At 39.6% G+C, this 15,419-nt stretch overlaps 1 protein-coding gene across 2 annotated transcripts in view; it reads left to right on the forward strand.

The window, feature by feature from the left end:
* Positions 1-125: 125 nt before the first annotated feature.
* LOC139467011 (BBSome complex member BBS2-like) overlaps positions 126-15,419 on the forward strand; it is a 36,691-nt gene continuing 21,397 nt past the window's right edge. The window contains exons 1-12 of one of the 2 annotated variants that reach the window (XM_071248718.1): positions 126-203; positions 1,758-1,907; positions 4,217-4,438; positions 7,395-7,520; positions 7,938-8,000; positions 8,513-8,590; positions 8,852-8,956; positions 9,438-9,524; positions 9,628-9,772; positions 10,668-10,765; positions 10,988-11,149; positions 12,240-12,296. In XM_071248718.1, the coding sequence (XP_071104819.1) occupies positions 1,791-1,907; positions 4,217-4,438; positions 7,395-7,520; positions 7,938-8,000; positions 8,513-8,590; positions 8,852-8,956; positions 9,438-9,524; positions 9,628-9,772; positions 10,668-10,765; positions 10,988-11,149; positions 12,240-12,296 (1,260 nt within the window). In that variant the 5' untranslated portion in view covers positions 126-203; positions 1,758-1,790. Of the gene's footprint in view, positions 204-378; positions 428-1,757; positions 1,908-4,216; positions 4,439-7,394; positions 7,521-7,937; positions 8,001-8,512; positions 8,591-8,851; positions 8,957-9,437; positions 9,525-9,627; positions 9,773-10,667; positions 10,766-10,987; positions 11,150-12,239; positions 12,297-15,419 lie in introns of those variants that run through there. The other variant, XM_071248719.1, reaches the window with a different exon arrangement.

The following is a 15,419-nucleotide window of genomic DNA, read 5'->3' on the forward strand; positions in this document are numbered from 1 at the left end:
TTTTACTCAAAATGTGACAGTGATGGTACTTTTAATTATCAGCGGAGCGATATGGATTATATTAATATGTTTCACCAATCGCCAAACTATAAATATTCTTTTCGAAGTTCACATCCGGTTAGAATGTTTTGGTTGGAGATGAACAGAACGTACACCATAAGCTTGTGATTGATACTATGCACATCGATTAGCCGATTATTAAGGTGTGTTTTTGTAATTTAGAAAAAATAAGCATTTTATCCTAACTCCATTATCGATGACGACATGACATAAGAATATATGTCAGAATATATAGCTTGGTATCGTCGCCCCAGATCTGCTTGTACCGGTAACAAATGCAGCTTGGTTGTGGCTGTGTCACTGTCAGTGTGTAGCATAAGCTTGATCGGCAAGAGAAGAACACCGGGGGTAGCTGCCTGTAATCTCGGTAATTCACTCACATTTCACGCATGTTGATTGCCAGCAGGTCAACCAAAGGTCAATATCTACTAGCCTACGGACTAGTAGTGGCCAAAGTAAAACATCAACAATGATCAATCAGTGGTGAATTTAGAGTGCTACTGCTGGTTTGTTCTGTTTTTATAAATTCCGCTTGATCAATTGGTCAATTTCTCTCTGAGAAGACAGCTGCGTTAGAGCAGTGAAGTAAAGCAGAGCTTTCAGCAACTATCAGTGTGTGAAAGAGTATGGTTTTACGTCGCTTTTAGCAATATTCCTGCAATATCATGGTGGGGACACCAGAAATGGGCTCCACACCTTGTACCCATGTCGGGAATTGAACCCGGGTCATTGGTGTGACGAGCAAACGCTTTAACCACTGGGCTATCAGACCACCCTTCAGTAACTGTCAAACAATACATCCAGTCTTTGTTAAGTGTAAAAATAAAAAAGGTAGATTATTTGGAAATGACACTCAATGATGATCAGTCTGCTAGCAATGCAGAACCATGTAATCAATAGAAATGGGGAAAAAAATGGGTGCAGGCTATAATGGCACCTCATTTGGCGAAAGCCGTAACTAATTGTCGGGCACAAACAGCACGTCTATTTTTAATAATGATAAGAATGATTTATATAGTAGTATATATGCTTGATTTACATACTTTGTTATGTTATGTTGTAGTATATATGTTTAAGTTATGTTTATGTATATTTTATGTTTATGTTAATTAAAACTTCAAAGCATGTGATGTTTTCACTATAAGTTTAGTTGCGCTTCCCAATCAGAGTTGGCGAGTAAATTGGAATAGAGGCTAATTTCTAATGTAAACTTGTTTTAAGGCGATTAACATTTCACAATTATTTGTGTTTGCATGTGACCATGTGAGTTTAATTTAATTTATTTTACATTAAAGCATGTAAGGTTTTCACAATAAGTTTAGTTGCGCCTCCCAGTCAAGAGTTGGCAAGTAAATTGGAATAGAGGCTAATTTCTAATGTAAACTTATTTTAAGATTTCACAATTATTTTTGTTTGCAAGTGACCATGTTAGTTTGATTTCATGTATTTAAGTACCTACGTAAAAAAAAATATGAGGTGCCAGTTTTGTTTTAGGCAAGGTGACATTTTCACCAATCAGTGCTGTTTTCGCTCAGTGACATTTTGCCAAGGTGCTGTTTAAGCTATGACCCAAAATAACATGCTGAAACATTTCCCTTGGATTAGCTGTACCTGCCCTATTCACTCACGGTGTCCTCAATTGCATGTAGTGTGATGCTTTTGTAGAATCTAAAATTGTTTTGTTGCTTTTGTTTCAGGACTTGTCAAGGTTTACTGTGTAGTCATCCAAGATGCTGGTTCCTATTTTTACCCTTAAACTGAACCACAAGGTGAACCCCCACATGGTGACAATAGGGAAGTATGACGGCACTCACCCCTCTCTCACCTGTGCAACCACAGCAGGGAAGGTAGGATACCTGTACAACATGTAGCCATAGTATAATTTCACAAACTGAGCATTCATCAGTAGTGTTTCTTAGTGATATCATGTCTATATGGCTTAGTTATTTGTAAACGGAATTGAAAAAGGGTAATGAATTTGAGAATCCACCTGGCAAATTCAAGTCTCCAGTTTCGAGTTTCCTGTGTATAACGAAGCTTGCATGAGGAAAGTTTTTGCAAGGAAAAGACAGTATGTGTAATTTGCATTTAGCATGTTTAGATTGGCTGAATTAACAGTTCTAAACATACCAGTTGTATGCATGTCTGACTGTGTGTGAACTAAGTCAACTGACAATATTGTAAGACTCTAAGTTCATTAGTCGAAGTTGTGTTGATATAATTGAAGTTTATTACTTTATGGAAGTTGAGTACTATCCCAAGTCTTTAGCTTAAATATAGTTTTACTTTCTTGAAAGTGTGAAAACAATTTACCATGTTTATAGAACCAAGTTTAAGTTCATTAACATGTTGAAAGGTACAGTTAGATATAAACTGTGCAGTGGGAGCATTTAAGTTTTGACAGATAATTGAGTGAAACAGGAACTGTGTGTTTGTTTATGTTTAACTGGACAGATTATTAAAAACAAGAAGCTGAACATGTTTGTTTTTCATTATTTTCTTATGCAGAATTGTGGACTTGACTGCGTGTCATGTTGATGGATATTAATTCGTCAGTTGTCCTTCTTTACCTTTATGGGCGAGTCTGTGGACTCTTTTCTGTCTACTGACTGGGTTTTCCACACAAAATGTTGTACAGTCATGCCCCGCTTATATGGACTTCAGATATCCGGAAGCCTCGGTTCCCGGACGATTTTCATTCAAAACAAAATAATTACTATATAAATTTACCCATATATACGGAAATTCAGTTTCCGGAAATGGATGGTCATTTTCATACACAAAACACTGAACTGCACACAAAATTGTCTCACTTACCCGGACAATATACTTCCACTGGTGGTAATCATTTGATTCGTGAGAAGTCAATTAACCAAGTGACACTGAGTTACGTTTGAGACGAGTTTATTTATCGTACATCTAATCCCATTCGATAAATATGGCGTCTGTGCAGGTCAGAGGTCAAAGTTGTGTAAGTATGGCCTGTCAACCAGCGAAACGTAAGCGACACACAGTTACAGCACGCGAAAAAAGGGAAATTTGTTTGTTTAAGGAAAAACACATGCAGCAAGTTTGGAAACCATCAGTAAGCATTATGGCACTGAATTTGGACATACCATAGGAAAATCGACAATTGGTGACATTTTAAAAGACAAACAGAAGTGGCTAAATCTCCCAGAAAATTCAAATGACTTATCACGATCCCGAGACCATGATTACATATTACGAGAACACAGGCGATCTGGACAATTTGGAATTATTGTTTAAAATTCAAACCTCAAAATGTGGTAAAGTTCAAACTCCCATGAGAGATTTTTTGAAACGTGTATGTCTTGAATACAGATTGAGTGGATGTATCTGTTTGCTCTGTCATCTGTCATGAGTTGCATAACTGAAGGGAAGTAACTCTTCCAGTAAGAAGCTGGTTTCAGTTATACGGAAATTGGTTTATACGGACGAATTGTGAAATGATGCAAGTGTCCGTATAAACGAGGCACGACTGTATATACAGTGTTGAGATATGTATCATATTCTGCATGATTTGTCTAGGCTTCTGTATCAAGACGTATCGTATTGTGTGACACCTGTATCATGATGTCCCAATGTTTAATTACACCTAATTAAGAAATAGAGTATCTTTTATGCTTTTTTAAAAACCCTGTACCTACATGTAGGTTGGAGAAGTATACTGTAAAGTTAGCAGTGTTTGGATTATGGTGTGCTCTTTGTTTTGCTGCAAACAGGAAGTATCACTGAAATTTTTCAGTTTGAAACAAACCCCTCAAATTATCATTTGGAATGATCTAATTACAATTTATACAATGCACACTTTCAATATTGACTGTTTGTTTCAGTAAACCTATGCAACTTTTACACATTTAAGACCATCTTTTGACTCACATGTTAAAATTCCGCTATGTATTTGAAGAGTTTTGTGGCAGAAAATGAAACATTCTGCACGGGTTCTGCACAAAAAGTCATTTTCTGTCTGAGTGGGCATTTCTGCAAAATATTCCATGAATCACAGAATGTAACAGGGACTGATATATAGTTTGTGTGATACTTTTAGCCTATGAGTATGCCTTGATGTCAACCTGTAAGTCCTCAGGTTCAGTCAGAAACAGAAATAAGCTTGTATGAATGTTTTATGTTGAAGGTGCTGATCCACAGTCCCCACACTCGCAGTCAGCGTGGCATGGGTCCAATTGTGGCTAGCTCAGAGAATGATATCAGTCTTCTCAATATCAACCAGCAAGTGTCGTCAGTGTGTGCAGGCAAACTGCACACGAGCAACATGAACGACGTACTGGTGGTGGGCACACAGACGAATCTCATTGCCTATGATGTGGACAATAACAGTGATCTCTTCTACAAAGATGTGAGAACATGTATTTTATGTTTTAGTGTCTTTTATTGTTACCCTCCATGTGATACAGTTTGTGAGGGTGTCTCACTAGTCTTAGGATTTCCATCTTTTGCCAGGATCTGCTGATCATGCATTAGAATCCCAGATTTGCCCTGAGTATGATCCTTGGATTGATGCATCTGCCTGAATTGTTTTGTGTTTTCTGCCCCTATTAAACTGCCATGCTGTGATAAAACCGTAACACTGTTATATGTGACGTAAACTTAACTCATTTACAGGCAGTAAGTATTTGTGCAATCTTGGGGCCCTGCCATGTCTGCTTGATTTGTCTAGGTAAAACAAGCAGGAGGGATTCCTGCCTCATTATAAACACATCTTTTGCTCCGGTACAATACGTCTCTGCATGAAGATTTGATGACATGCTCGGTGAACTTTCTTGTCAGCCAATCAAAATTGAACCAGTTAACATTCAAATGTGATTATTTTTAAACTTATCCTGCATTACTCCTTAATGCATTTACTGCTTGTTCTTGTGAGGTCTTGCTGAAGAAGAAGTTGTTCCAACTGGTTGTGTGTCTAATCCAATCACGTGGGACCACTGACGTGATGACGTTACATATCATCACATTACTGCTGTCACTCCGAGAGAACAGTCACCTTTCTTCTGGGATTTAGAATACTACATACACACAATTGTGGTTGGAACACATTGTGATTACACCTTTTGATTCATTGCAGATTTATGTCCAGTTGTACTATAACAAGTCTGTCTGGGACCCCAACCCTCTGTGTCTGGACTGCTCCGATATAGGCCTTCTACCTTCTCTCCCACAGCCTTCTCCCCCACAGCCTTCTCTCCCACAGCCTTCTCCCCCACAACCTTCTCCCCCCCACAGGCTTCTCTCCCACAGCCTCCTCCTCCACAGCCTTCTCCCCCACAACCTTCTCCCCCACAGCCTTCTCTCCCACAGCCTTCTCCCCAAAAACCTTCTCCCCCCACAGGCTTCTCTCCCACAGCCTCCTCCCCCACAGCCTTCTCCCCCACAGCCTTTTCTCCTACAGCCTTCTCCCCCACAGCCTTTTCTCCCACAGCCTTCTCCAAGCACCTGTGGGTCAGCAATCTTGTAGACAAGCTAAAAAGAAGATCCTCCTCTGAGACTGCTACATCTCTTCTAGCCACGGCTACTCCAGCTTCTTTGGGATGGAAGCCCCCTGCGTCTCTTCTATTTACGTTGACGGGCAAACACCTCACCTGTACAGGTAGCAGAGTCTACTCCAGAGACGACTGTACTCCAGTTGCTGATGACCACACTGATGACCTCGCCTATCTAACCTTGGCGCCAACGACCCAGAGATCGGCCTTCCCACAAGTACTAGCGCTTCGGACTCTGTCTTTCAAGCTGGCGCTGCAACAGCTCCTCCAAGTTCCTCATATGGGTCCCTCCTGGCTGCAGTTGATGCAGTGCATGTACCAGCAGACGCTGGCCCGGGCGTGGATAAACGAGACACTAATGGTTGCAGCCTGTCCCCATGACGCCGGACCTAACACTGATTGGTCTCAGCATTGGACAAAGAATTTGCGATATTATCCCTATCATCGGTGTTCAAGGTTCCTCGGTTGAGGAGGTGGCAGACATAGCACACATCCGGGATGACCTCGGAGACAGAAGTTAGCTGAAAGAGGACCTCCTTGTGGTTATGTGCTCTCATTCTACAGGCTTATGATACCTCCGGATTAGATCCCTAAGGGGCCAACAACACACTCCAGATCTTAGTGGTCACTGGACACACAATTGACTTTCATACAACGGAGGTCCAACGTTTTCCTCAAGCCCTTGGCAGCCTCATGGGGAGGATTCTGTGAAAGTTCCCACCAATTCTCTCTGTCTAATCTGTGCCTGTTCAACATTGGCTGAACAATTCCACGGAGAGGGCATCAGTACTCTCGTAGAATTCTTTCATGTGGCTACTGGTAGATATGATCTGCACCAAAAGTTGACGATCATCACAAATTCAGGACTGATTCGACACTTGACAGAATCGTCATATGCTCCTTGGTATCCACCTCGGGATCATCGTTCACAAGACAGGACCAGATGTCACACTTATCATGGTGATCAACTTATCCCTACACCGGCCAAGTCACACAATCTACACAGAAGTCAGAGTGGAGCTTCAACCAAATGCTGGATTCCAGATTACTGCGCAGAGTGATTTACATCTCGCAGGTCAAGAACTCTCCAACTATAAACATCTCTGACCGGAATTAAGTCAACTGACCTAAAGGGAGCCATGCAGTGTATTTGTACTCAAATAAGGCTATGACCCATTTTGGACACTTTCAGATCTAATCTTTAAAGAAATCTATTCAGAGAATCTTATTCCTGTAAGACTATTGTTGCGCTTTGGGCTTGCACTTAGTGTATTGTTGGCAAGGTACAAATACACTGTATGATTAGAGGTATTAAAGTGATTAAGGGACCACCATTAGGCTGTTGTGGTTATTTTATACACCCTGTTGTTTCCGAGCACCATGAGCGTCTACATCTAAAATGGAGTACCATCGAAAGAATATTTGTGACCTTTGTACAAATCAAAATTTATGAATCAAGGTGGTAAAGAAATAAAGTTGAAATCATTTTAAAAAACTGACCCCCGATTAGCTTGAGAACCCACACATCCTTCATTTAGACTGGGCGTTCAAAGTTTGCACTGGGTTCACCTTACGCGACTTCCTATGGAGGTGTCATCATATCTTCACATATCGGAGTAAAATATTTGATTTTTTTGAGATTGAAGGGATTCCACTAACAATTATTGACGTGAAATTGTCACATGTAAATACTTACTAGATTGGTCAGAGTAATGTTGAATGTCATGAATTACTTGTTCATCATTTGAATAGGAACTGCAATAGCTTGACAAGTGATGGTAATAGTAAATGATATAAACATGCCATCCATTGCAGACTCCTGACGGCTCCAATGCTGTGGTCATCGGACAGCTCGGCACTATCAGCACACCGCTAGCCATCGTAGGCGGGAACTGCTCAATAATGGGATTTGACCAGGATGGCAATGATTCATTCTGGACGGTAAGATATTGTTTGATCCCTTATAACATTACTTGCCGTCTACACCAATAAACATAGATGACAAGGTCGTGTCACCAGAAGTCTCATGTCTCATCATGGTGAAAACAATGAGACTTAATAGTTAGGCCAGGGGATTGTGACCGTTACACCAGACACTGGCTCATATTAAAATACTCAAAGTGGTGTTTACTTAAAGCTTTGTAATAAGAACACTTATATGAAATGACGACAGTCAAAGAAAGGATATCTCATTTACCATGTTCACTGTTACTGATGTGAAGTCCTGAGGTCAGCACATGTCTATGTAGCACCACAGTGCTATGGTATCATTAGTATCTCCATGATCTCAGAAGGCTTGTTGAGAAATGTTGCAGAATGTGTGTGTATTGGTACTGTGTATTAACTTGGCTGTATCAGGTGACTGGAGACAACGTCTGCTCCCTGGCTATGGTGGACTTCAACAATGATGGGCAGAATGAGGTTAGTGCATCACCCATACATTGCTGACGTGGATGTGGTGTATAGTTACACTTCATGGTAATGTAAGGATATTCATCCTGCGACAGCCGTCAAATATTGTCTGTCACCTGTTAAAATTCTGTTCAACACTTGACAAAAGAGTACACATTCTCCAGTTCATTTGTAAAGGCAGGTTTACATCCATTCAGAAACTTCCTGATTTTTGCAGTTGAATTTGTTTTCTTGATATGATCCCAGTATGTATGAAATTGATATGAAGTAAGCATGGTAAGTATTTCATATGCTCAGTACTCAGTAGCATGGGCTACGTTATGTTGTGTAGTGGCACAACCTAATCCTTCACAACCAGTTATTCATGTTTCTGTTTCTTCTGTTGCATATATCTGCTATATACATTAAGATGGATATATTTTCTTCACCACTTATTGGAGTACATGTATTTCAGTGGGAAATTCTACAGAAAATAGGACCCAGGAGGCTGACATATCACATGTTTTTGTGTATCATTTCAGTTGATTGTTGGCTCAGAGGATTTCGATATTCGAGTTTTCCGAGAAGATGAAATTATTGCTGAGATGACAGAAACAGAGGTGATGATTATGCACCCATATATATATATATATATATATGGCGTCTAACAATGGACTATAAATGACTTATGTTCATTTTCAGGGCTACCAATGGGGTATTCATTTTTATCTTAATCTAAAGGAGAATGTAAATGTTTCTGTTGTTTTTTAACTGAATACATAAAACTGTCTTGACACAGTTTGTCACAGGTAAACTGATAAGGCCATATCTCAAGACTGATTTCCTGTCTTATGTGCTGAAGATAAGACATGTTTTTTTAGGCTGTTACATCACTGTGTCCAATGACTGACAGTCGGTTTGGCTATGCTCTGGCTAATGGGACAGTGGGTGTGTATGACAGGACAGCTCGGTACTGGAGGATTAAGGTTAGTATGCCTGTGTGAATGTCACAGGTTTCTTGTCTTTGTTTAGCACCGTGCTCAGCAACATTCCAGCTGTGTGACAGCTCTTATGATAAGGGGGCATGGGTGGCCCAGTTGTCTTAGGGGTTGCAATTCGCAGAAACCTATGATTGTGGGTTCGAATCACAGTTCACCTCAGTTGTTTCTAGGTTTGTCAGAACCAGACCCGTGCTGATGGAATTCACCAAAGCGGTAAATGTCTGAGACCTGCATCACTTCGGGCTTTCCTCCCACATTAATCTGACATGCCGTGATAAGGCTTGAATACTGTTAAAAACGGTGTTAAACCCAACTCATTCACATATATATAACAGCCAGACTTAAATTATGTAACAGAAGTGTCTATGGGTTGCTAATAATGTTTGACATGATCAAGTTTTTTAAAGTGGTAATAGTATGTGCCATTGGGAGAAGGTACTCAGTACATGTTTGAATATGATTTTAGTCAAAGAACCAGGCGATAGCCATCCACAGCTTCGACCTTGACTCAGATGGGGTCCCAGAACTCATCACTGGCTGGAGTAATGGCAAGGTGAGAACAACCAGCCTCATTAACTAGAGAAGTGTTCTTACCTTAACCTGGTATCATTAACAGAGTGAGACATAATCATTCAATAATTCTCATTGTGCACCAGGTTGATGCCCGGAGTGACAGGACAGGGGAGGTCATCTTCAAGGACAACTTCAGCACAGCAGTTGCAGGCATTGTGCAGGGGGATTACAAGATGGACACAATGGCCAACTCGGAGCAGCTCATCTGTGTGTCTACAGACGGAGAAGGTAGCAGCATCAGCTCACTACAGACACTCCGATGCAGTGATCACTTAACATTACACCACTGTCAGAGGCTATTTTACATATCATTTGACCGGACATTTCTCTTGATTGTAAACAAACTCGCTTATTCTAAAATCAGTACGGACTGGTTTAATGCAAGCCTTTCGGTGCTCTTTACATATTGTTTTGAATAATTAGATAGATATGCTACTACAACAACAACAGTGAGGTACATGACAACATATCTATACACCAAAGTGACCATGTCGCTAGCTCTTCCTAGGGCTTTGGTTGTACAGCTCCATGTGCTGTCAGCAATGTGAATAAAGGACAACTACGCAACTACTACAAGTTTTTCACATTTTAGTTTATTTTCTCATTGACGGTTAACCATTCTATGACATGTTTATCTAGATGTGTAGACTTGTCAAAAATAAAAAAATACATGTGATAACTTGAAGGACTGTGTAAGTTGTTCTGTCATCATTTGTGTGGAGAAGTTCTGATTATTTCCTTCAATTTGAGAGTGAGTTTGTTTTAATGCTGCTTGGTGAATGAACAATGTTTCAGTAACATCACAACATGTCCATGTGGGAGGAAAGTCATTCAAGTCAGACATTACCATATAGGTGTTTGAGGTGGTAGCAAAATCTACGAGTGTCGTAATTAAAACTAAAGACGTATGTTATGGTGTCAGACTAACATCTAGTCTCTGAAAGGAACATATTTTACAAAGAAAATAGTTGTGAAATTATCTTAATACAATGTAATACAAAGGATCCCAGAGACTCTTCATTAATCTAGTAGATTTGCCCACTAATATAGACTTGCATGGGCTATGTTGGATATATTTGTTTCAGGGTCAGTATGACAGACTAGTAATTGTGTGTATTTTCAGTGCGAGGGTACAATCCAGCTCCGGAAGACATGGGTGGGAACTTGATGGACACAAATATTGAGCAGGACACAATCCGAGAGCTAAGTCAGAGGAAACAGGTGATCATTGTGTCATGAAATGCTTGTTCACTGTGAACAAGTGTACAATCCTTGTTCCTTGTTGGCAGCATGCCAGGTTCATTCCTGTATACTGAAATTGAAGTCGGAATACACATGCTTCAGCTGAGTTGATATATTTTATAAATGAAACTTGAATTTTCTTAAACTTGCCCTTGTAAAAAATGTATGTTATTTTGAAAAGGGGAATTTATCTCTTCACAGAATTTGCTGTTGGAGCTGCGGAACTATGACGAGAACATGAAGACTGCTGCTCAGGGAGTGACTGCCGCCTCTGCCGCTGCTAGTGCCACCTCAATAGCTAAAGTTGGCAAAGTTGGCGCCAAGATTGGGGAGTACGAAAGCTCTCAGATGGGAGTCATTCCGGTAGGACTTCACTTCGGTGATGACGTTTTGTAATTACCAGGATTACATCTTAAACAGGACAGTTTTTGTATTTCCCGTGATAATGTTTTTGATATTCTTGGCAATGTCCACAGATATAACTCATTTATTATTGAAGGACCCAAGCTTTACTGTGTGGACATACTTTTGATGACAACGGGTGTTTGGCCAGAAAGACTTTATTTCTTGTAATTGCAGATGTATTTTGCCACAAGGCTCTGTTGCTCACCTGAAATTTTCAGAAATATTATGTTATCTCGGAAAGGTCATACAGGGGTACAGCCTGGTTCCCTGGGTATGCTGCTTACACTGACCCAGGCAATGGCCGCCTCCACTAGACAAACATGGCGGACACGACATGTATTTACTTTAGAAAAAACGCTAGAACGGGTGGTTAAAATCTTTTCTTAGCATTTTCATAAATGCTCTTGCAATGTATAGTATACCTCACAAAAATAAAGTCCATTGTTACTTTTAGTGAAGGAAAACATTATGTAGGCTGTTTTGAGACCCAAAAGTGGTCGTCACATCGGTGAAATGTAAACAATGGCACCCACCCCATTTTCAACAGTGTAATGTGCGTTAATATTTCGTGTCAGCTTACTGTTGTCATGAAATCGCACACATAATACATGGAATTAAACGACCACATTAATGAAATACCGTTAGCATCTATATTTTAGCAAATTTGATGACGCAATTTCAGACTTTTAGTCAGGTGAGCTAAAAACTGACACCAGATTTACTTGGATCAATTACAAGGGATAAAAGGATAAAAAAAGACATTATAAAAATACCTCTCTATGTCAAATGTTTTTGTTTTGTGTGAATCAAGAACGGTCTTGAATGAAAGTTAAAACAATGCTACTAGACATGGGTGTACTTTTGATTAAACACATTGTTCATGATAACTAGGATAGGGTCATTCAACAAGGAATGAAGTTGGTGTGGTCTTATGATGTATTATTGCTGCTTGCTGTGGGTGTGGCATCACTCCTGCAGACACTCACAGCAATCAGGGTTAAGACACCACAAGACACTGATGTTCACTTGGAGGTTTGGTTGTCCCCAGGCCAACACCCAGCTGCAGACTACCCTGGCCGTTTTCCCAGGAGAGGAGGGCAAACTTGTGAGTATATACCCTGGTATTAAGTCAAGCTGCCTTATCATTGAATGTCAAGTCAACTTTGAATCTTAGCAGTTACTCCAAAACACATACACTGTAACGTGTGCAGCCATTGAGTGTCTTACATATTTTCATGACTGCTTATCTCCATTGACAGAAATGGTTCCCAATACACAATGCTTGTCCTATAGAAGCTCACACAAGTGGGTATCAGGTGGTTCAGACCTGGCTTACTTGGCGTGGAATCTTGATCATGATATCAATCACCTATCCCAAGCCATATTACTAGTATTATTTAAAAGTTGTTGTGTAACATTCACTCACTCACTCACTGTAATGATTATTGCTGAAATGGGTACCTAAATTAGTACTTGAGTACTCATGTACTCGACAAGTTGGCAGCAGCTGAGCTTTATATGGCGTGCCCCCCCAAATAATTAAAATAATCCAAAATCCAGCACAATTTACCCAGTATTTGTCCTTTGAAAGTTACCTCTTTTATGACTTTCAGAAAATCGAAGAAAATCTGCATATACCACATACATTCATAAATATATTGCATATATTATGTCACATGCTGAAGTAACCACAAACACCAATTTAGTTTATAATGATTCCCCCCCCCCCCCCCCCACCTTAAGTTATGTTTAAACCCCAATAACAATATATAAATGTAAACTTATTCCAATTTAACTAACACAAATAACAAAACTAGCTTGCTTTACTTATGCTAGCCTACTTCTTCTATTAAGAATCTCCTACTACCAACAACACTAATACCTACTACTAACAATACTACTATCACGATACTACTATACTAATAGGAATAGTCTACTTTAACAATACTACTATCACGATACTACTATACTAATAGGAATAGTCTACTTTAACAATACTACTATCACGATACTACTATACTAATAGGAATAGTCTACTTTAACAATACTACTATCACGATACTACTATACTAATAGGAATAGTCTACTTTAACAATACTACTATCACGATACTACTATACTAATAGGAATAGTCTACTTTAACAATACTACTATCACGATACTACTATACTAATAGGAATAGTCTACTTTAACAATACTAACACAACACTAATGCTCTACTTCTACAATACTAACATGATAATCATACTAGTGTCCTAATAATAACAAAACTAATACAATGAATTAATGACAGCATGAATGTACAAATATACAAAAACAAGAATGCCATTCCACTGTCTTTCACAGTAGCTTTATACATAAGCTTGTACAGTTTCTAATGTCACTGTACAATTACAGTTCACTGCCTCTGTGTAGTGAATGTGGGGGATCTTCACACCCAGGCGATGGTTCCCCCGCGGAGTTGAGGGTGCCTGTGTTACTTGTATGTCACGGATGTGTTCATCCTATGTTACGCACTGCCACGGAGATACTTCTCTCCTTACGAAGTGTCAGAGATACTTCTCTCCTCACGTAATGTCGGAGATACTTCTCTCCTTACGTAATGTCAGAGATATTTCTCTCCTTAGTGTCGGAGATACTTCTCTCCTTACATAGGCTCGGAGATCCTTCTCTCCTCACATAATGTCAGAGATACTTCTCTCCTTACGTAGTGTCGGAGATACTTCTCTCCTTGCTTTATGTCAGAGATACTTCTCTCCTTACGTAGTGTCGGAGATACTTCTCTCCTCACGTAATGTCAGAGATACTTCTCTCCTTACGTAGTGTCGGAAATACTTCTCTCCTTACGTAATGTCGGATATACTTCTCTCCTTACTTGACTATAAGCATAACCGCCCAGTTCCGGGACACCTCAATATAATATTAGCAAATTTAGTCACTTTGGTACGTGTCAATACCTTACAATACATACACCAATAAGTCAATACTCCGATTTACATTACACTGAGTGGAACTTTTTATGCTTTAATCATATTTTGGGTTGTTTTTTAAAGTGGTTTCTCATTGTAATAATATTCATTCTACCTTGAATTTGGAATTTACTCGATTCTGATTGGTCAATCAGAGGCTATTAAATCACAATAAACCCCCTCTGATTGAAACAGCTGGTTTGACGGCCGCATCACCACGGAAGCTAATATTCACAGAGTAGTACTATTTTCAGTCATTGTCGGTAGGCATATTTAAATTATTATATCTACAATTACAGGTTACGAAATGCGCAGATGCGGTACTACAATATTCAAAGGATGTGTGGCAATACATTTCGTGCAGAAAAACACGACAGAAATCAAAAAAGGGAATGTATTTACGTTTTGGTGCTTTTCTATATACGACCGTGACATCATATTTTTTGCGTCACAATGAGTGATAATGACGTCATAATGGTGATGCGCGATGTAGAGCGAAAGCCTTGCAAAGCTTGCTTTGTTTTCTTTAGGGATGCCCACCTCATGTTAGCTTACCAAGTTGCCGTGCTTATATGCTTTCAATGCCTGTCATATGTTCGAGTCAAGTATAACGGTGTAAACAAACTGCTTGAGTATATACAGCACCATATTTTGTTCGGTGATTCCGTAATTCAGATCGATAACCCACTCAAAACACTGAACTCAACCCATGCCGCTTCACTCAGTATATTTGCTAACACCAAAGAGTTCGCATTTTATTTAGTCATGGTAGAATGGAGATAAACATACTGTGTTTTCAATGTAGAGCTAGGTTACCTGTAGATTTAACCGCGCTAAATTTAACATTTGTAACCTCAAGCTGCTTTCAGTTCCAAATTCAATTTAGCGGGGTTAAATCTACAGGTAACCTAGCTCTACATTGAAAACACAGTATGTTTATCTCATAATTATTACATCTAAAAACAATATATAACTTAAAATTCTATCCTTAAAAAATACCATCCTACATGAAACAACTAAATGCAAAAACTTACACCAACCAGAGTGAAAAACTTCCACAATGTCAGTCCATTCCTTGTCTGAACAATATACACATTCTGCCTGACTGTGACAATTATTACCGTGCCCTGCTATTTAAACTTTCCCCCATTACCCAAGCTACCCCTGACCTCCCTATTGTTACACCAATTAACTCCCCAGCTATCAGTAATACCCAGTCATGCTTCCCTGACCCTAACCTGTCCCCACAGTATTACCTG

The sequence above is a fragment of the Haliotis cracherodii genome, unplaced genomic scaffold (assembly GCF_022045235.1).
Source record: "Haliotis cracherodii isolate W230 unplaced genomic scaffold, xgHalCrac1.p SCAF_19, whole genome shotgun sequence".
Lineage (NCBI taxonomy): Eukaryota > Metazoa > Mollusca > Gastropoda > Lepetellida > Haliotidae > Haliotis > Haliotis cracherodii.